The 22,126-nt window shown below is 45.6% G+C and overlaps 1 protein-coding gene across 12 annotated transcripts in view; it reads left to right on the forward strand.

Annotated features, from left to right (window-relative positions):
• The window catches only part of PKNOX2 (PBX/knotted 1 homeobox 2), a 269,434-nt gene extending 247,616 nt beyond the window's left edge, over positions 1-21,818 (forward strand). For all 12 annotated transcript variants that reach the window (XM_079102832.1, XM_079102843.1, XM_079102838.1 and 9 more), the window contains 3 exons: positions 12,574-12,650; positions 13,700-13,878; positions 15,302-21,818. In XM_079102832.1, the coding sequence (XP_078958958.1) occupies positions 12,574-12,650; positions 13,700-13,878; positions 15,302-15,531 (486 nt within the window). In that variant the 3' untranslated portion in view covers positions 15,532-21,818. The remainder of the gene's footprint in view (positions 1-12,573; positions 12,651-13,699; positions 13,879-15,301) is intronic.
• The last annotated feature ends 308 nt before the right edge of the window (positions 21,819-22,126 follow it).

Here is a 22,126-nt window from a genome sequence, read left to right on the forward strand (position 1 = left end):
ACCTGATCCTAATTATTCATCTTTTCCTTTGCTTTCCTTTCCTTTTCTTTTTTAACCTAGGTCCTTGAGCACGCTAGACAAGTGCTCTCTACCACTAAGCCTACTATTACTACTATTACTACCATTACCCACCCCATATTCAGCATTTTTAAGCAAATCTGAATCACAAGATTTTCCAAAGTATTTTTAGTTTTCTTAGCAACAAGTAACTCTCTCACTTTGCATTCATGTTGCATTGGTTTACAGAGCAGTTAATTAAATTATAGTATTACAACATCTTGAACTGTCATACACCATTCTGGATACCAACACTGAGGAATTTCTGATAAACAGATAATTTGACTGATGGACATTCTACAAAGCAGCCCTTTCATCTCAAGTATCAGGATCTGATGGGCAGCAATTGTTATGGTTTACAGAAGAAATGGAGAGCATTATGTCATTTGCATCCTTGGCCAAATAGATACTAATTTTGAGCACGTCAATAATAAATACTGGTTTTCCTGTTGTCTTCTTTCCTACAGGCAGAAGTTAGGTTTTTTGTTTGTTTGTTCGTTTGTTCGGTTTTCGGTTCCTTTTGTCCTGTGTCCAAGGCTTCATGTCTTTTCCACTGTCCTGTGGCATTAGCAGCTATAGATATGAGTTCAGATGATAGACAGCTCCTGAGATGGAGGTTACATCCTGGAGCCTTTTTTGCTGTCAGGCTGCAGTAAGATTGGGATGGTTTCATCCATTAGCTGCTGACTGCTGAGTCCCTAAAGAATCCAGTGACATTTTCTTGCTCTTGCATTTTGGCTGAAAGAAGCTAAACTCCTGCTGGAAGCAATCATTTCATAGCACACCCAGGTCGGGTGGAAGCCCTGGCAGAGGGTCCTCCCTCCCTGTGGAGGAGGGAGAGACACTGAATGAAGGAAGAGGTGTATTCCTCTTCCCCAGCTTTGGCTCCCACCTGCTCCACTCCAGAAACAAGTGTCATCCTGCTTGCCAGGTGATTCTGCTCGTCTTCATCCCCCAACATGGCATTTCTCTGCATGCTGCTACCATAGTACATGAGCAGTTTGCAGACCAGGAGGACTCAGAGAAGAAACCAAGGGCCAGCAGAGCAGTCACTCCCGCACCAACCACCGCAGTGTGCCAGTCTATGCTCAGCGCTCTAGTACATTGTCCCTTTTAACCCACACAAGTTCCCTAGGAGGTGGGTATAACTGTCCTCATTTTACCAATGACAAAACCGGGACTCAGAGAAGGCAGCACATTTCACAAAGTCACACAGATAATAAGATCCCAAGCGATTTGAACCCAGAACTCTGTGACCTGGGGCTTTAACCTCCCACCCACTGGGCTTTACAGTCTCCACATTGACCCAAGAAACCACAGACACTAAGCTTCCATGCTAGATGAATCAGAGGGGAACTCTCTTGGCTCTATCTTGGAAAAGGTGTAGGATTTTCAGAAATCACACTGAAACTGTTTACGACACACCCCATCATCACATTAATCAGCCAGGACCCAGCTGTGCTCCACTCACTGCCGTTGTCCCCCGCTCCAACCCCCACCCCAACATCTACCCAGCCAGCGGAGCTGAGCGCCTTGCTCCAGACTCTGCCTTGTATGAACTCTGCTGTGGGCAGAATACTGAGTACATAAAAGGCACGGGCAGGGTGGAGGGCTTCTCTTATGACTTTTTGAATTGAAACATAATTCACATACCATAAAATTCACCCTTTTAAACTGTACAATTCAGTGAGTTTTAGTATATTTACAACATTGTGCAATCATCACCACTATCTAATTCTAGAATATTTTCATCACTCCAGAAAGAAATCCCATACCCATTAGCCATCACCCCTCAGCCCCTGGCAACCTGGACTCTGCTCTGCATCCCTAGGAGCTCCCTATTCCAGACCTTCCAAATGAGTGGAGTCATATAATATAGTCTTTTGTGTTTGACTTCTTTGACTTAGCATGTTTCCAAGGTTCATCTATGTTGTAGCATGTATCAGTATTTCATTCTGTTTTGTAGCTGAATAATATTCCACTGTGTGGATACACCACATTTTGTTTATTTATTCACCAGTTGATGGACATTTGGATTGTTTCCATCTTTTGGCTTATAAGTAATGCTGCTGTGAATATTCATGTACTCCATGTGATTTCTGAGCCCCACATTATCCTACAGTCTCTTCACCAGATTCTCAGCTATCTTCCCCACAACCCTAGCACCTCACATACTGCACTCACCCCGACCGGGGGAAACAGAGTGGCTGCATTCCCAGGTACAGCTTGTGCCCTGAACAGGGCTCCCGGCCAAGGAGGGCATGTGGAGGTGAAATCCATCCAGTTGCCGCTGCCACAAACATTCTTTTCATGCCTCACCACCTTCCTTGTGCAGGACACCGTGTTAAGTCTTGAAGGAATCAGATAGCCAGGTGCCCATCAAAGGCTCACTGACAGGATCTACTAGCCCAGGTTCTATTGACTTAGATGTAGATGTTTCCTACAAACAGAAAGAATGTGGGGTATGGAAAAGACGCGATACCTGGTGGCAGGACAACTAGGTGATTTCACCATCCCTTCAACTGGAGTGAGTAACTTATCCTTACTAAGCCTTGGTCTCCTCTGCTATAAAATGAGATCACAATACCCAGTTGATAGGGTTGTTGTGAGGATGAAATAAGATGATGGGCGTGAAGGTACCTTGACCGGGCACAGCCACTGATACAGAGGCCTCCGGTATCACCCCAGGAGTATTTTTTTTTTGGTACCTGGGATTGAACCCAGGGGCACTTAATCACTGAGACACATCCCCAGTCCTTTTTATGTTTTTTATTTTGAGGCAAGTTCTTGCTAAGTTTCTTAGGGCATCACTAAGTTGTTGAGGCTGACTTTGAACTTGCGATTCTCCTGCCTCAGCCTCCTGTGTTGCTGGGATTACAGGAATGCACCACAATGCCCAGCCCAGGAGTCTTCATAATGTACCCAATCATGGAAAACGCTGAGCAAAATCTTGAAACTCTTAGGAAATTTGAAAAGAGTAGTAAGAACCCCTTACAAAAAACAAGAAAATGGCATAGAAAGATTGATCCTATTCTTGTTCCAGAATATCGTCTGCTACTTTTCCCTTTAACTTGTCTGAAATTCCACTGATCAGATGCCCATTTTAAGTTAATCCCTGTGAAAAACAGCTGCCTGTATAGAGACCATTCATTCACAGTTTAGTAGGAATTAGTTCAAAACTTGCTTTTCTACTCCCACTCAGCTGAGATCAGTTTCATGTGGAGAGCAACAGTGCCTGTTGGAGAACACTTTTTAACAATATTTGAGGAGGAAAGCCTGAATGGGGTGCCAGTGGAGAATCTTCTAGCAATTGTTCTAAACTTCTCTAGGCCCCTGTCTCTTTTGAGACTCTGAGGAAAGCCTTATTTGCATCATCACCGACACAGTTTCAGGGCTTTTGACCTTGAAATCCTGGAGGCCTGTGGAGCCTGGGGCTTGTGAGAAGAGGCACTGATAAGTCAACAGGGTACAAAAAGGAGACACAGACAGTCTGCACCCACCCCTACCAGTCTCAGAGTTGCCCAGGTTTAGTGATGTCCTGAAAGCAGAGGGAGGTCTCTTGCTTGCAGAGATTCAGGTCCCTCTGAATCCTGCAGTTCCTCCCTCACTCTAACCAAATAGGCCTTGGGACTAGGCAGAAAAACTGTTATTAAAATGATTTATTCCTATAGGAAAATGTGATCTAAGTTCTAAATAACAAATCTGTTCACTAACACCTAAGTTTCAGGTATGAGACATGATTTCAGCACTCAGGGGGCTGATAATTTAATTAGAGGAACAATTACACACATAAACATTGGAGTGTATCTCAGTGAAAGAGTTCTTGCTTAGCATGCATGAGGCCCTGGCTTCCATACCCAGCACTGCAAAAAGCAAAGAAACAAACAAACAAAAAAACCACAAAAGCACATTTGGCATGCTAGTCCTTCTAGCGAGGATTGCTTGAGCCAGGAGTTCAACGCCAGCCTGAACAACACAGTGAGACCTTGCCTCAAAAAAAAGTATACACGTAAGCCAAGAAAGGTCAGCCCATGGGAAGAATCAAGTGCTGTTTTACAAATGCCAAAAGCACTAAAGGAGGTTGAGAATGGAGGGGTCAGTATAGGCCAAAGACATTTGACCACCTGGGTTGGTCAAACATGTCCATAATAGTGTCACCAGGACCAAGTATTGGGTTGCAAAGGTCCTTTGACAGTCCTGTCTAGAGAAGAAGGGTCAAGGTGGCGAGATGTCTGTTCAGGTGACCAACAGGAATCATGTTATCTGAGGAATGGTTGAAGGAACAGGGAATATTTGGCCTAAGGAAAAGGAAAGTAGAAGAAGCCTGTCACCTGAGGCAGCATGGCACAACATGACAAGGGCATGCACACTGAAGCGGGTCTCAACTCCATCTTTTACTTGTTTTATGACCTTGATCAGGTCCATCAACTCTAGAGCCGATTTTTTCCTCATAAAGTGGAGAGAGCATCACTAAGGTGAAGGTGATCAATAATATAAAGCCCAGGGCCTGACAGGTGAACTTCAGCAGAGGTAGAGTGGCCTTGGTTAAAGATTCAGAGGCCTGAGTCCCGGCTCAGATCTGCCCTTTGCTACTCATATTAGCACCTCTGAGTTCAGATTTTCTCCTGTGTGAAATGGAATAATGATGCCTGTTTCCTAGGCACCTTGAGAATTCAGTGAGAATGCACATCAAGTACTTCAGCAGAGTATTCGTCCCACTAGAAGTGTTCAAAGCTAGCCAAAAACTGTAGGCATTCATAAGGGGTGGCAACTGTTAATCTTAGATCAGAGGTGGTCTTGGAGACTTCTGCGTAACTTTGAGGATTCTCTGGATAGATGAGTAGGGAGGCAGACTTGAGTCCAATAGAAGATCTTCCCAAACATCAGAGCAAAGGGCTGTGTTCTGAGTGAAGGTAATACACAGAGCCAAGAGCCTGCCTTCTTCAGAATGCCACACATAGAACGTGACAGTGAATCCACTACGCTGCTTCCAACTGAAGGCCAGTCAGGAGACTCTCAACACCCACACCCCATCAAAACGTGCCCAGGCTAAGGGCATCACTGTTTCAGCACATCTGTATTTTATTTGGGGTATGATGGTATAAAGGGCTCCTATACTATGTAAGAGGTTGGCTCCAGGGACCTTTAGGACTGTTTTGATATTTCATTAGCAGAGTTTGGTGGAAGATCTAGCATATAGGCTGGACCTTAAGGATGGGTAGTTTTTGTGGTGGTGGTTGTTGTTTGTTTTTTTTGTTTTTGTTTTTGTTTTTGTGTTTGTTTGGTGGTAAGGATTGAAACCAAAGGTACTCTACCAGTGAGCTACACCCCCAACCATTTTTATTTTTTATTTTGAGACAGAGTCTCACTAAGTTGCCCAGGCTGGCTTCAAACTGGGCTTCCTCCAAGGTGTTCTGAAAATGAAATCCTCTTTATCCCTTGTTCTCACCCTTGGAGCTTGGCAACTTGCAGGGTCCCTTGTCATGGCCAGGACAGCGTTCCCACCAGAGGCTGCTCAGGCATCTGTACCACTGCATTGGGAGACTGGTGTCAGGCCAGCAGGATTCTTGGCTGCAAACTTCTCTTGGTGCCAGAGATTTATTAGACCTCCAATTCCTGCCTATGACATGAGACTGTTTTCTCCAACATGCCCTTCACTGAAGGGACATAGAGAGAAGCTGCCCTCTGACTCCCCAGGGAGGATGCCAGAGTGCCAGAGGCATAGCCACAGTCCCAGGATGTGTGCCACGTTGGCAGTGAGTCTTCAGGGAAGAAGGAAGCGTGGTGCATCTCCATCTAAGACTGGGCCTTGTTGACAGCAGGTTGGATGAGCAAGCTGAGAAGGGAGGGAGTGTGAGAGGCTCCCAGGCAGCACTGAGCCCCAGGACACCCCACAGGAGTCTGCAGTTCTCATTTCACCTGAAAATGCTGCGGGAGATTTAAATCCTTACAGCATCCCTCAAGAAGCCTGAGACCCAGATTAGGAGAAAACACATGTGCACAGGACCTGGAGCAGCCCCAGAGCAGGCGGGAAATAAAGTCCACTGGAAAAAAGGAGCACAGTGATATGAACACAGTGGGGGCTGCTGGGAGGTCGCCATCTGCCAGGAAACAAGCTGGGGCTCGTTCAGAGAGAGAGCCACGTGCATCCAGACAAATATTTATTTATCTATTTATTTTTTTTAACAAACACTCATAAGATGTGCCAGGCACTGTTCTCAGTACTTTTCAAATACTTTTAATTCTTGTAATCCCTGTAACAACCTTGAGGCAGATGGAATGTTTTCCCCGGGTTGCAGAAGAGGAAACTTGCCCATGATCTTGAGCTGTTGAAAAGCAGGACCAGGATTCAAACCAGGCTCCCACCTACTTCTCACAGAGAGGCAGTCAATGAGCCTGGTGGGACTCTGAGTACCCCCTCCTCCCCTCACAACAGATGAGCATTTAATAGTCAATTGCAGGGCAGCAGCCGCCTCTCGGTGGAATTCCTGGGGAGTCTGAATCACCGATGCCCCCATCTACCCACCTTCGCAACTGTAGGTGCACACGGAGGAAAGGTGAGAAGTACCAGCTAGCCCCAAGCCACCATATTGTTCAGTCAACCAATAAGCACTGGACACCTACCACGGTCCAGGCATTCTCAGAACTGATGGAGACGGTGTGCATTTGAAAAGAAAGACGCAGTTCCTTTTCTTTCTTTTTTTTTTTTTTTTTTTGCGGTGCTGGGGATTGAACCCAGGGCCTTGTGCTTGCAAGGCAAGCACTCTACCAACTGAGCTATCTCCCCAGCCCTCCTTTTCTTAAATGAAGACAAAAACAAAGAAACAAAAACTTGCAGTCTGTCCATGTTTGGTGACAGATAACTCAATAGGTCACTGTTACAGTGTGAGGAATCCTAGGTCAGAAAGGGCTTGGAGGTCTAGAAGTGACTTAACTTAAGCAGGGGTGAAGATGGGAGTGTTAAGAAGGACCAGTCTAGCTACAGTGGGGAAAATGGATTAAAATGGAAACCAGAGGAAGAGAGAATAGATTTGAGATGGCAGGAGGGCGAAGAATGGAGGGCAGTAGATTTTCACAATGGAAAAATATACAATAATGAAGATTAACAACTATAGTCATACAGGACAATCGTGGGTCAATGATTCCATTAATATAAACCCCAGGCAAAACTAAGCTCTCATGTGGAAGGATGCAGCATAGATAGCAAAATTATAAAGTAAGAAAGTAATTGCCATAAAAGTCAGGTTATCTTTGGGGTGAGTATTTTTTTAATTTTTAATTTTTTTTATTTTTACAGACAGTATTTTGATTCATTGTACACAAATGGGGCATACCTTTTCATTTCTATGGTTGTGCATGATGTAGATTCATACCACTCATGTAATCATACATGTACATAGGGTAATGAAGTCTGTCTCATTCCACCATTTTTCATACTCCTGCCCCTTCCTCCCTCTCATTTCCCTCTACATAATCTAAAGTTCCTCCATTTTTCTGTCACCCTCCACCCCCACCCCCATTATATATCATCTTCCACTTATCAGGGAAAACATTTGGTCTTTGGTTTTTTGAGATTGGCTTATTTCACTTAGCATGATATTCTCCAATTCCATTCATTTATCTGCAAATGCCATAATATTATTCTTCTTTATAGCTGAATAAATATTTTGGGGGAGCTAATCAGGGGTAGAAGGGGCTCCTGGGGTGCTGGTAGAATCTTATCTTTTGACCTGGGGGGTTGTTATATGAGTGTTTGCTTTGCAAGAATACATGAAATGACACATTTGAAGTCTTTGTACTTTTCTGGCTGTGCACAGCTTCAAGGGGCATGGGGTAAAAATGAGAGAGAAAATGAAAAAATGGAAGGTCTGAACAAAAGTAACTATAATAGAAGGAGAAATTCTGTGGGTAACTAATTATGCCTTTCTTTCTTCTAAAAGACTTGCTTTTTCCATTATTGCATCTTAGAACTCAGGGTGCATCCTACATCATTGACATCCTAGATGTGATGACTTGTGGCCATCTCAGGGTCCCTCACCCAGCTGGCTGCCTTTCTCTTGATGGTCCCAGGTCCTCCTGAGCAGTGCCATGCTCACAGAATGGTGGCACACAGCAGCCTGTGGCTTTCACAAACTTATCAGGAGTAAGAAGAGTGGTGAACCCCAGAGCTGACAATGGGGAACAGGAGGTTCCCTGCTTTGAATCAGTTTCCAAGCCCTGCTCCAGCAGTAACACAGGGGCTACTGACATCGACAGGTTACTAGTCCCCATATACCATGTCCCTTGGTGGCCTGGCCAGCCTCATAGGGATACTTGCATAGACAAGGAGATGGAAGGACAACCTCAGGGTGGGTTTTGATGAAAGTAGCCAGATATGTAGGAACCAGCACAAGCTTAGCTTTCTTCTGACCAGGACTCGGGAAGAACTCACTCTTCAAACTGAAAACTGCTCTCAATGTTATTTGAGCTCAGATGAGACTCAGGTTGTGGAGCTATGAAGGGAGGTGTCACAGAGATCTGGGAAGGAATTTAGGTTAGATTTCAGAGGAACTTCCTAGAGGTAACCACGGTGCATTGAAACACCTACTTGACATAAATACTACATTTTCCTATTCTGGTGACCTTAAATATTCAACTAGATGGTGTTGGGGGGCTTCAGTACATTGCACAGAATCAATCAGTAGAACGTACATGGACTGTGTCATCTCATTGTCATCCCCCAAGTCCAGAGGCGCACATTATTTTGCTATTTCCATGTTAAGCTGAGAAAGCTAAGGATGGAAGACCCAAAGCAACAAACAGCCAGAAGGTGGGGCAGGACTTGAACCTATCTCCAAAGGTTCTTTACTGCCAACTGGTACTGGCCAGCCATGGAAGTCTTCAAGTTGGCCCTGAGAAGGATCTGGAATTTTCTAGTATATTTTGTACCTCTTTTCTTTTCCAAGGAAGAATTATCTGCTTCCAGAGAGTTGCTTCCTGGGTCCTTCCCATCTACCTCCAAAGGAGTTCTTCCAAATAATGATCAGAGAGCAGCTACCATGGCTTGATGGCTTACCATGATCTCATTTCACTCCTGTCTTCCCATCCTTGGCCTCAGGCTTTTCCAGTTGTGCTAAAAGTAGCACTGACCCAATCGCAGGCTGTCCCAGGGCCAGGACTATTTTGACTCTGTCCTCAGGAGTCATGTGGTCTGAGGCATGTACGAGCTGGACTACTCCCATCAGCACTCAGATGTGAAGCCAGGAATGTTCTGGCCGACACACCTGTTCCCCAAGCTGGGCTAAACGCTGGTACTCAGCCACAGCCTCTACCACGTGCCTCCTGAGATGCCGGATCCAGGAGGGAGAAGGAAAGGACACAGTTCTAGGGGACGGTAAGGGGTTTATACCCTTATCCATAGGAACAACCAGTCAGTCTTTGGTGGCACTGCTTCTTATATAGCTGTCTGTCAGACAGGAGAATGTTAATCTGTGTGTGACGTCCTCTCAACGGGGGCAAGCACCGGAAGCCTCCTTAGAGACAGCAAATTTCATCCACCCTTACAGGGAAGGGTTGGGGATTTCCCCCTTTGGGGCCCTTTAACAATAGAAGGGATTGTCATCTGACTGGTTTAGCTGTAAGTTCCAGTGCAAGGCTCCTGCCAGGAATGCTGTCCCCCTCCTCTACGTCAATGGTTTGGCCACTCTTCAAAGTCCAATTCAGGTCTCACCTCTCTGGACCAGCCTTCCTGGACCAGTCCAACCCAGCCTTCTTTTCCACCTAAGGTGTATTAGCACGAATTGCCCTTTAATGGTGATGTCCTCCCACCCCTTTTCCCTTCCCATCTACGCTATGAGCTCTTAACATCAAATATCTTTCACTTCTGGCACCCAGGGGTGCAGCACCTATCCAACTTGTCTGACTTGATGTCCCACTTTGGTCATCAAGGCCAGTCCAGTCTGCTCAGGAAACAAGTCTACAACTCCTTGTGTTTGATGACTCATCTGTTAATACCCCATTGCATGTTTGAGGCCTGAAAACCAAAAATCCACTGCTGTATTTTGGTCATATTGTTGGCACTTTTATCTGCAGGATCTGTATCCGTGGATTCGACCAACTACGAATTGAAAATATTTGAAAAGAAGTTGTGTCCTTAGTGAGCTTGTACAGATTTTTTTCTTGTCATTATTCCCTAAACAATATGGCATAACAACTATTTACGTAGCATTTACATTGAATGAGGTTTTGTAAGTAATCCAGAGATGGTTTAAAGTAAATGGGAGGATGTACATAGGTTCTGTGAAGATTCTGTGCCATTTTATATTAGGAACTTGCATGTCCATGGATTTTGGTACCTGTGGGAGTCCTGGAAGCAATCCCAGTGGATATGGAGGGAGGACACTTTTATTCACAGATCTAATGGCCATGGAGAGAGAAGCTGCTTGATTCCCTCTCATAGATAGGGAGGTTGGAAACTCATGGAGCCAGGGGGTAGGTCATGAGCACCTCTCAGTTCCTGGATGTCAGAACTCCCAGAGTCCCTGCTTCCCTGCCCTGGGGGCCTGAAATCTCTCCTCCCAGCCTCCCTCTCTCCTTCCCAATTAGCGTAAAATTGGCTCCCTTAACACTGATGTGCTTTACTTCTTGTTAGAATCTTAATATTGCATGAATCACAAGTCACAGCTGCCCTGGTGTGGCAGTCAGGGTCAGAGGTGTGAATTAAAACAACACATGATCCTGATCGCTTCAGCCGGGGGATGCTGAGGCCAACTGGAGAGTTTGCTTTCCTTTGTCACTGATAATGAGAGTACTTCCAAGCTGTTGATCTCAAACTCTTTGAGAACTTGTTTGGAGATTCTATCAGGGGAGTGCAGCTACTCTGTATACCCTTGACCAAAGAATGGTCCTCCCCTCTCGGGGAAGGTTGTCCTCTTCAACTGAGCTTCAGGAGGGACACACATGGAGTGGTGAGAGAGGGAAGGGATACCTGCCTGGCCAACCAGGGATTAGCTGAATCAACCCTGGTGATCAATGAGGTGACAGATGTCACAGCCAGATCACCCTCACATCCTCAAACTCCTTAAAGAGCTTTAAACACTTTTCCCCACTACTATTAATAATAATAGTATGAAGAACTACCTTTTATTGAGCGCTTTACAAGTATAATTTCTCTTAGCCATTAGGTGACTTTATGGTGTATGGTTGCATGACACGCTAGGGATCTCACAGTTAGTCCTAAGGGAACCAGGTTGTAAGTCCCAATCTTGAGAACTTGAGAAAACCCAAGTGCCACTTTTATTACCAGCCCAATCAAAAGGAATGATCTGGTCTGCAGGTGCTGGATGACTTAGTCCTTTGCTCCAAAAACCCCCAAACCCCCAAGTCTGTCCTAGCTTCCAGAACAAAGAAAGTTTTCGCCCATCTGGATACTTACGATGCCTACTGGGTGCCAGGCCCAGTGCTGAGACCCAGAGACACATAGCCTTATTCATCTGTGGCCCACCACCCAGTGAGCTCAGGACCTTCCTCCCCAGACTTTCCTATTATTTCATATGACCCAGTCAGTCTTTCCCTATCACTCTGGCCACCATCTGTTTGACCTTCTTCCAAGCTCCTCTAGTGTAAATTGCCCAAATCACAGCATCTATTGCTGTTTTTGCTCTCCTTCACTCGGCAGTCATTTGTATATGCAAGACACTGGGGACACACTAGTAAGTGTACATTTCATCCTCAAAAAGCACAATCTGAGAGAGGGAGCAAACACATAATGAATGCATAAACTGAAATGTGCCAAGACTATGGGAGACCCCTGTGCCACTCACCCCCTCCACAAGACAGTGACTCAGTCTTACAATGCAATATTCTGAAGAAGACCAGGCCACAATCAGAAGAACTGAATTGGTGCTACTTACCATTTGAGTGACAGTGCAGAAGTCATTCCATTTATTTATTTGTAAAGTGGAAATACCAACACCTAACTTGTCTAACAGTCTTAAAGAAAGTCTTGCTTAAATGAAATTAAGCATATAAAAGCATTTCACAGGTTATAGAGTTCTATGCCAATAGTGTTAGTAATATGTTTACGTCTGTCTTCTAAGAATGCCTAGCATAAGTAGGCATAATAGATATTCAGTAAATATCGGCTAGTTTAATCTGAATTGATTCATTCACCCAGCTTACCACCTTTTGTGGGCTTTTGAGGGCATTGTAAATCCCAGCACTGAGAATGCTTGCCTGTCTGTCAAGTGAGTAGGATGTGAAAGTGCCTTGGAAGTTATCAGTACTGCACTGATTCCTGCTCCCCATTGTGGGCTGAGGCTCAAGTGGTTCTGAATGTGGTGCCTCAGGCATGGGGTGGCCTCTGTCCAAGTCCTAGGCCCATTGTCTTTGGGAAACAAACATTAAACTTTCCTCACTTTGGACTCTCTAACCACTAGGGATCCTGGCGCAAGGCTGTGCCCATGACTTAGGCATGATCCCTAGGGAACCTGGTCCCCAGGTGCTCACCTCTCATTAGCCCTTCACCTCTCATTTCAGCACCCCTACCCCACGGAGGATGAGAAGAGGCAGATCGCAGCCCAGACAAACCTCACCCTCCTGCAAGTAAACAACTGGTGAGTTAGCATCACCTGCCCAAAGCCTCCTGGACTGTGGGCCACATGCTTGGCAAGGGAACACACAACGGGGAAAAGAGATAGAATGCCCAGACCTGCCTCAGTCTCAGCCCAGCTGCCAGGCCTGTCCTTCTCCCATTTGAACCAAATGCAGAGCCAGAATCAACACCAATTCCTATGGCTTCGTCTGCAGCTTTTTAGCGCCCTCTGCTGGGTGCAGAGGCTCATCCCTGGAAGCTCCTTTGCTAAATAGAAAACCCAACCACACCTAAGCATCCAGCCCCACCTGCATTGCTGAGACAAACAGGAATGCCTGCATCTGTGGATAGGAGGTGTAGCCAGTGGTCATCTGGTCTACCCCACCCATGTGTGAACTGAAACGAAAACACTCTGCAAAGTTAGGAAAGGGAAGGAGGAGAAAAAGTCTCCATTTTGACCCCACACGGATCTCGGTTTTCCGCTTCTCTGTATCTCACTGGGCTGAATGAGAATGGATCCTAGTGTTGGGGCCCTAATCTAAGTCCTTGACCCCCTGGAGAGAAGTCAAAAGTTGCTATTATGGCTACAGCTCTCTTCTCTATTCAATCCTGGTGAATTATTCCCCCTACATTTTTAAATCGGTGCATTGTAGTTGTGCATAATGGTGGGATTTGTTGTTACATATCCATACATGCACACACAATACATGATGTAACAACATAATTTGGCCAATATCACTCCCCAGCATTTCCCCGCTCCCTCCCCATTTCCCATCCCTTGGACTTTTTCCTCTACTGATCTCCCTTTGATTTTCATGAGATCCCTGTGGATCTTGAGTAAGGGTTTCCAACCCTTCCTCAGGCTTTCTTCCCATACTGCATCATGATTGCCAAGCCCCAGGTGATTTCATGGATTCCTCAACATGTGGAGCTCTTCTCTCTGCTGGGCCTTTACCCCTTAGATGGAAACTCTATTTGTTCTGTCTAATTGTATCTGGGAGCAACCTAGCCCTCTCTGCCCCACACTCAACACTACCCACTAACCAGCTCTCCATCTTTACCCCTGGACAGGTTCATCAATGCCCGGAGGCGCATCCTGCAGCCCATGCTTGATGCCAGTAACCCAGACCCTGCCCCCAAAGCCAAGAAGATCAAGTCTCAGCACCGGCCCACCCAAAGATTCTGGCCCAACTCCATTGCTGCAGGAGTGCTGCAGCAGCAGGGTGGTGCCCCAGGAACAAACCCTGATGGTATGAACTGGGGTGAAGGGTACCCTAGGTAAGCGCAGGTTGGGGCTCCTGCAAAGCAGATTCAAGGACTGTCTCCTTACCTAGGCCCCTATTGTTGCTCTGTCACAATGACTAACCCTCCTTGATCTCCATCAAAGCCTTAAAGGAAAGGATGCAAAAGCATCCTTTATTGTCTTAGGGACTGAACCCAGGAACACTTTATCTCTAAGCTACATTGATCTGCATCTCCAGTCCTTTTTAATTTTTTTGAGACTCAATAAGTTAGAGACTGACCTCAAACTGGTGATCCTCCTGCTTTAGCTTCCCGAGTCACTGGGATTACAGACATGTGGTAACGCATCCTGCTTTGGGCACACATTTTAACAGGCTTAAATCAATCTCACAAAGATGAGTGGGAGTCGGTGGTCATCTGAGACCATAACAGCTCAGCAGAGCCCTCTCCTCACTCCCACACACCCTCCCAGGTTTCTCAGTGCAATCGGTGTTTGCTTGGATCCACAAGACCAAGGCCATCTATAAATACCAAGGCGGGCAGCTGGCTTGTGAACAGAGACCAGGAGAAGTTTTGTTTTCCCAGCTCTTCCATCACACCCTCCATGTACACTCTTGTAACTGCCAGTTGCCCAGTGCATGATGAATAATTCAATCAGCTAGACATTTTAGAACTTGGCATGTGAAGATAGCTCAGCGTGGGCAGTGGGGTGGAGGTGTGCATGTGTGCACACATGCCTTAGTGCATACATGCACATATATTGTTGTAGACTCTTATGAGCTAGAGTCTAAAGAAACTGATTTTAGACTGGACCAATCTGGAAGACAATCCCAACTCTCATTGCTGATTATGTCACCTTAAGCTAATGATTTAACTCTTCAAGGCTCAGTTTTCCCCCACTTTATAGTTGGGACAATAATACCTGCCTTACAGAACTGTTAGAAAGCCCAAAGTTCTTAATATATTTACATAGAAGATACTGAGTAAATAGTAGGTACGAGTGTTTCTGCTTAGAATGGGGTAGGGAGTTTGAAGTGAATGGATGGAGAACTTCAAACCAGGTATTATCTAGCTGAAGGTTGGGTACCCTTAGAAACAAGTAGCTCACCAGGCATGGTGGCACACGCTTCTAATCCCAGCGACAGGGAGGCTGAAGCAAGAGGATCATAAGTTCAAGGCCAGCCTCGGCAACTTAGCAAGACCCTGTCTCAAAATAAAATACAAAGGACTGGGAAATATAGCCCAGAGGTATAATGCTTGACTAACATGCACTAAACCCTGGGTTCCATCTCCAGTACCTCCTACCCTCAGAGAGAGAAACAAGGAACTCACGCCCCATGAGCCAGTCTATTCAGTCCTTTTCAATACTGAAGTTACTAGGCCTGAAGGACAGCCTTTGGGAAGTCATGACCCTTGCTCTCTCTCATGCAGGTTCCATCAGTTTGGACAACCTGCAGTCCCTGTCCTCAGACAATGCCACCATGGCCATGCAGCAGGCTATGATGGCTGCACATGATGACTCATTGGATGGGACAGAAGAAGAGGATGAGGACGAGATGGAGGAGGAGGAGGAAGAAGAAGAGCTAGAGGAGGAGGCCGATGAGCTGCAGACAACGAATGTCAGCGACCTGGGCTTGGAACACAGTGACTCCCTGGAGTAGCCAGGCAGCCCAGAAGCACTGATCACTGAGCAGGAAAGGAGTGTTATCAGGAGGGCTTCAGGGTGGGGGGCAGGAGGCATGGGCAGGGAGCACAAAGGAAGTTGGGGCTCAGCTTCCCCACATCAGTTGCTTGAAGAAATGCAGTGGAGACACCCTGCTTCTTCCCAACCACCAAGCTTCAATGAGCACCCAGGCCCCCTTCCCTGGCACCATGGAGGACTCTGTTTGGTGGGGCCGGTGAAGCAGCCTGTATGGAGAGATAGGAGTGAGATCTGGACTCACCAAAACCCTGAGGACAGATGGCATCCACGGGTCCTCCACAGAAGGACTTGAGTTGTTTATAAGCCCCGCACTGTGAGGAGGATCAATGCTATTTGCAGAGTGGGCCTTTGTCAGGGGACGGACTTGGGAGGGAAGGAAGAGACAAAAGGGGGTTGGGATCTATCCCTAAAAGTATCTCAACTGCTTTGAAAGACATTCAAAGGCAGGAAGGAGCCCAAAAGCATAACCAATGGCTGGAGGAGGAGTAGGGCCCAAGGCAACACATCCTGCAAATCAGAGTGAGACCTGGGCTCACTCTGAGGCTTCACCTCTTCCCTCTAGGTTCCTTCCTCTGGATACAGCAACCATGGACTTGGGAGAGGGGCAGAACCAGCAGAGCCTTCTCTCTCCTAGAAACAAATTATCAGCAGGTGGGCTCAACCTGTAAGACGTTAAGAGGAGTCCCTCTATCTGGGTTGACTCCAGGAGCTGAGGAGGTGGCAGAACCTGGACTGGGAGCCATATCAAGGTGACTTTGAGGACCACAGCTGTCCCTAGGTGTGTCACAGAACTCAGTTCATGTAACAACAGGACAATGGTGTCCTACCCTAGATATTCCCACCCTCAGATGGAGCTCCTCAGACATTCCAGTCCCTCCATAGACCTACAGAGAGGGTTGAATGGAGCCAAGGTGTCTTGGTTTCTTCCTACCTTGCAGGTTCATAGGCTGTCCCTCTGCTCCCAGGCTGGCACCATCAGTCTCCAGCCTCCCTGCTTTGTTCTATCCTTCAGAGAAGGCAGAAGAAAAATTGGAAAGAAGCATCAGTCCAGTGAGAAGTCAGGGTTTGAAGAAGGTGCTACATCCCTCTTTCCATCAACATCCAAAATGGCGGGTTAGTGGGGGAATAACACCCAAAAGACTGTGGTGGTGCCTAATCCCACCCTCCTCAGTGTTCTGCACACCACCATTGTACACAGCACTGGAGGAACAGGGGCTCCTGGGAAGAGAAGGCTTTCCACAATCTGCCCTAACACACATGCTCCCAACCCAACTTCCAGGCCCTCACTATTGGCACCCAATCCTCCTATTCCCTCCTACCCCATGACTGTGAATGACAGGACTGATCACATGTGTGTTTTCCATTGGATTTAATTTAATGGACGTGCAGTTTCATTTGTAAATTGTGCATTAGCCATCTCCTTCAGTGGCAGGATGTGAGTGGCTACCTGGCTCAACTGGAGGGGACCCTCAGGGCCCTCTGGGGCTTCCCCTCCCCTACCTGGTTGGGGTGGAGCAAAAGGACAGTCGCTTTCCTGAGGTCTCCCTGAAATGAATGTATTTCTCCCCAAAAGAGCTGATATTTAATGTTTTAATAGGGATTTTTGAGAAACAAATAACCTTATTTATAATCTGGGTGATCCAATCATTTTTTTACTCCCTTTTGATGCCATAGGTAGAGGAAAGTCTAGCTTTTTTGGCGTGAGACTTTTGCAATGTGCAGTGGGATAAAATACATTTCCTCTTCTGGTTCATTTTTCTTGTTCTCTCTCTCTCTCTCTCTCTCTCTCTCTCTCTCTCTCTCTCTCACACACACACACACACACACACACTCTTCCACTTACCACTTTGACAAGCATCCCACCTAGCACAGGCACAACCACACACAGGTGCCCACATCATTTCCTCCAGCCCCCTCCACCTGCCTAATGTTATGCAACCTCCTTCTGATGTATCCACCAAACCAATACTGAATGTGGCCGAGAAGTTTTCAGTAAATCTTATTACCTACCATAATTCTGGTTCGCAATTCTCTTTTTCTATAGCTGCTGTAGAGGTTCCTTTTTCTTTTAGTGGAACTCTTGTCTCTGCATCAATCCTACTGAGATGACTACCCACAGAAAGGGACAAGGGTAACCTGAGTTAACCTGTCTGGGCAGAAAGATGGCCAAATCTGGCACACTTAACTTGTATGTGTTTAGCTTTTTAAGACAAAGAAATGAGAGAAGACAGAAGGAAGCTCTATACTGCCCTCTCCTGGCAATTTTCTCCCACTGCAGTGAAAGCTCTGAATTTAGTCCTCTTCCATTGCTCTTTACCTCCCTCAAAGGACTTTGTATTCCCAGGCCTGAGAATTTTCACCATTTGACCTGGTGCTACCACGGCCCCACACATCAGTTCCACATGTCCACCCTTTTCCTATCCCACAGGTGAAAGGTCCCAGGAACCTGGAAGAAGATGCAGTCTTGACTACAGCTTAAACCCCTGAACTGTCTGGGTGAACTTTCCGGGTTATGCCAGGGGAAAAGAAGTTCAGAGTCAGCTCTTTTTCCCACACACATGAGAGGCAGTCTTTCTTATCAATCTCAGACTAGAGTTTTCCTTACCTGGTCACTCTTGCTAAAATGTCTAGGGCAATCTGCTTCCAAGCAGCAGGGGAGTTTCTTGTTCATACTCATGAAGGCTACAGAGCACATCCTTGGGGGTCCCCTAGAGCCAGGCCAAGGATAGAGAAGGGGATGATTATACACACAGAAGGACCCCAAGCAATTGTGAGAGATTTCCTGGGGCACTGTTCTCACAGAGCCTAGCAGCAACACCCATCACCTAGACAGGGATCTGCAAACTCAGCAGAGACCCCCTCTGTGGGCAGATAAGAACGCCAAGATATTAAAGAAAATGCTTTAAAACCTCACCTCCCAGCATCAGGAAAACTACAGTATTTTAAAGAACATGTATTAAAAGATATGCTACCAAGAAAAAAATTCCATTGCCAGATTAGCCTAGTATTATTAAGGAACATTATATTTTTCTAATAGAATTTAATAATGCACATTAGTATACTAAAGATTCTACAAAAGTTCTGTAGGAAAGAAACCAATTTATCTTTGTTTCAGTTATTCCCCAAATGTATCTCCACCCCTGCCCTTGCTTTATTTCAAGTAATATCTATTCAAGATATACAAGGATTCAGCAAAACATAATTTAGGGAATACTATCCCAAGGGAATTACAGAGTGTCCTGCCTCAGCCTCTCCTCCCACTCCTAAGATTTTCTCTCTCATTCTGCCATCTTTTCAACCATGCTGCCAACTACAAAGGATTTTCTAAATCGTTTGAGACATGGGTGATTGTGTTTTGAGGAGGCATCCACCCCTGTCTCTGCCCTGATTCAAATGCTACCCAACCCAAGAAGATGTTCCATAATCCCCATATCAATGAACGAGGGTGGGGGTGGAGAGAGAAAACAGTGTGTGTGTGTGTGTGTGTGTGTGTGTGTGTGTGTGTGTGTGTGTGTGTGGAGTGGGGCGTTCCTTCAGCCCCAAATGGAACTCTGTATTAGGGTCCTGGAAATTGTTCACAGATTGATTTCTGACACTGACCCCCAGTCCATCAGGAAAGACCTTTAACTTTTGGAGAGCCTACTCATGGGAGTAGATGACCAGAGCTAGATCTCTAATACTAAAGAGCCCCTTTGCTGCCTTACATGGGGCCCAATGCAGGCAAAGGCTGTCATCCTTCCATCTACTTGGTCTTACTCCTCATGGGTCATTCATTCATTTAACACACGTTCAACTCTGCCCCAGGCTGTTTTAGACACTAAGAATGCAACTGTGACCCAAGCTCTTGTTTTCAGGGAGTTTACATTCTAGTGGAAGAAATTTGGAACTGAGGTTGTTGGTGGCATCCCTGTAATGATTAGGACCAGATGTCATCCTAGCAACCTTCAACTTCATCACTCAAATTTGCAAACAAGAGATTCTTGGGTCAAGCATAAGGTTCAGGTCAAATTCAGCTGGCAGACTTGTTTGAACTATATATCGTTTTTAAAATTTTTGTACCAACATTTAAAGGTTGGAAGATTGCACATGAAAAACATCGGATTCTTGTTTTCTGTTGAAAAATCAGGCAATCAGGCACTTTGAGAACTATACTCCCATGCAGCCATAGTTCAATGTGGTTAAATAATTGCTGCCCCCTGAGGGATATTCTCCAGGCTATGACATTCATCATCCCTGTGGTCACACCAACACGAAGGCTGCCATTTATTATGGGGTTCTTCCTACGGTTAGCTGGTTAATTAATTGTTTTCCCTCTTTTTCCCCCTCCTCTCCCCGCAAATATCTAAGTGGTTGTTTTTAAGAAGGGACATATTTCTCTGAACCTATTACTTCATTAAGAATGAGAAAACAAGTGTGTAAGTCAGCTTTTTGTCACTGTAACAAAATATCCAACAAGAACAACTTAGAGGAAGAAAAGTTTATTTTGGCTCATGATTTCAGAGGTTTGATCTGTGATTGTCCAACTCCATTGTTCTGGGCCCAAGGTGAGGCAGAACATTATGGTGGAAAGATGGGGCACAGAAAAGGTGCTCTGCTCATGGCAGCCTAGAAGCAGAGAGAGGGCACCAGGGACAAAGTATAAACCCCAGGGGCATGCCCCCAGTGATTTATTTCCTCCAGCCATGCCCCCACTTGCCTACAGTTACCACCCAGTTAGTTAATTCAAATTACTGACCCATCAAATGGATTAATCCACTAATTAGGTTACAGCTGTAATAATCTAGTCATTTCACCTCTGAATGCTCCTACTTTAACAGGAGCTTTGGACACCTCATATCCAAACCATAACAAGAAGGTAGTCCAAGAGGAGTCTGACTTTGAAACAAAATGTTGGAGAGAACATGATTGTGGAAATTATATTCTTACCTTTCGTTGCCAAGTTGTCTCCTATCCAACTATATTCACTCATACGTTACCTGCCTATCTCACCTCCAGAAGCAATCATAAGCCTTGGAACCTAAAATTCACCAGTTTTGTTTTTTATCCATGCAGATTAGATCCTACCACCAGCATTGTCCCCCAGAACATTGCTCACAGAAAATTATTTTCTGTTGCCTTTTGAAGTTCCTTGCTATGGAATTCCTCCTTATAATTTCCTTTTTCCATATAGACTACAATGCCTTAGCCAGTTATTCATCCAATAGGTTTCATATGTGCCTACTATGTGCCTGGCATTGACCTAGGGTCAAAAGATAATTCAACCTTGCAGAGCATCACAGGCTGAGGGATAAAGAACTGAGAACTGGTAGGATATTGATCGCATCAAACTGTGCATTTCCACTTTAGCATCTTATTTCCATTCCATAGATGAGGCAGGTTTTATGATACCACTTTCAAGTGTATCTTATACTTTTGTATTTCTCAGCCTCTCTCTGGGCCAATCTCATTTATCCCCTTTGCAAATTAAATGCATCTCATTAAATTGAACCCATTTAGGACAATGCCCTTCAGGTGTGTGCATCTTAGTACATCTTTCATTTTAAGACAAGTGTTTGATTTATTTTTCATCTCATTACACTCTTTAAAATTATGTGCATCTCATTACATGCAGCACACTGAGATGACTTATTTCAGGTGTAGACATTACACCCAGTCTTATCAGGCAAGAATATGATTTTTTTCATTTCATTACAAGCCTTACAATTTATGTACATCTCATTATAATCAGCCATTTAAGACAATTCCCTTCAGTTGTGTGTATCTCATTATACCTTTCATTTTCTGATTTTTTTCATGTTATTATTCAGAGAACTCACTTCAGGTGTCTATATCTCACATTCACCTGTTATTTCCATTGAATTTCTGGGTGGTTGTGTCATTGTTTTGCAAAATTTTTATTATCACAAACTCATTTAAAGCCAGATCCACCCATGACTCCTTTGCACAGGAAGAAAGAATGCTGGGTTTCCTTGGATTTGGTCAAGATTCTGCCAACAACTTCTATTTACACACAGGGACCATCTAAACCACCTTTCCTCACTTGCACATAGAGGGGTTTAGAGGAGATAAATGCAAAGTTTCCTGTAGTGTCAACCATGAAGCTCCAGTTCGGCAGTGGTCAGTTCGGCAGGTTCCAGTTCCTCCCTGGGATGCTGTTCCTCTTCCTGGACAGTGGCCCACTCCCACTGTGGAAGCTGAGTCTGGCAGCGCTCACCCGCTTCCAAAGGGACTCACACTTCTTACTGGGCCCCCCAGCCCCAGTTCTCGGGATCTAACCCCCGGCACATGCTCACTAGGCAAGTGCTCTAGCAGTGGATACAGCCTAGCTGTACTGCCTTGGTGACTAGATGGAACTGGGTATCCACATGGGGCCGCCTTTTGGAGGGAGGTGAAATAGATGTGCTTGCTCTCTCTGTGATGGAAGCTTCCCAGCCCCTTCGTTTCTTCTCCAACCCTCATCCCAGGGATTCTCAGTTGGGGTGCACCTTAGAATTGCTGAACAGGCATTTTGGAATTGCACGTTCCCAAGTTCCATTCTCAGCCTACTAAATCAG

The sequence above is a fragment of the Sciurus vulgaris genome (assembly GCF_902686455.1).
Source record: "Sciurus vulgaris genome assembly, chromosome: 11".
NCBI classification, from domain to species: domain Eukaryota; kingdom Metazoa; phylum Chordata; class Mammalia; order Rodentia; family Sciuridae; genus Sciurus; species Sciurus vulgaris.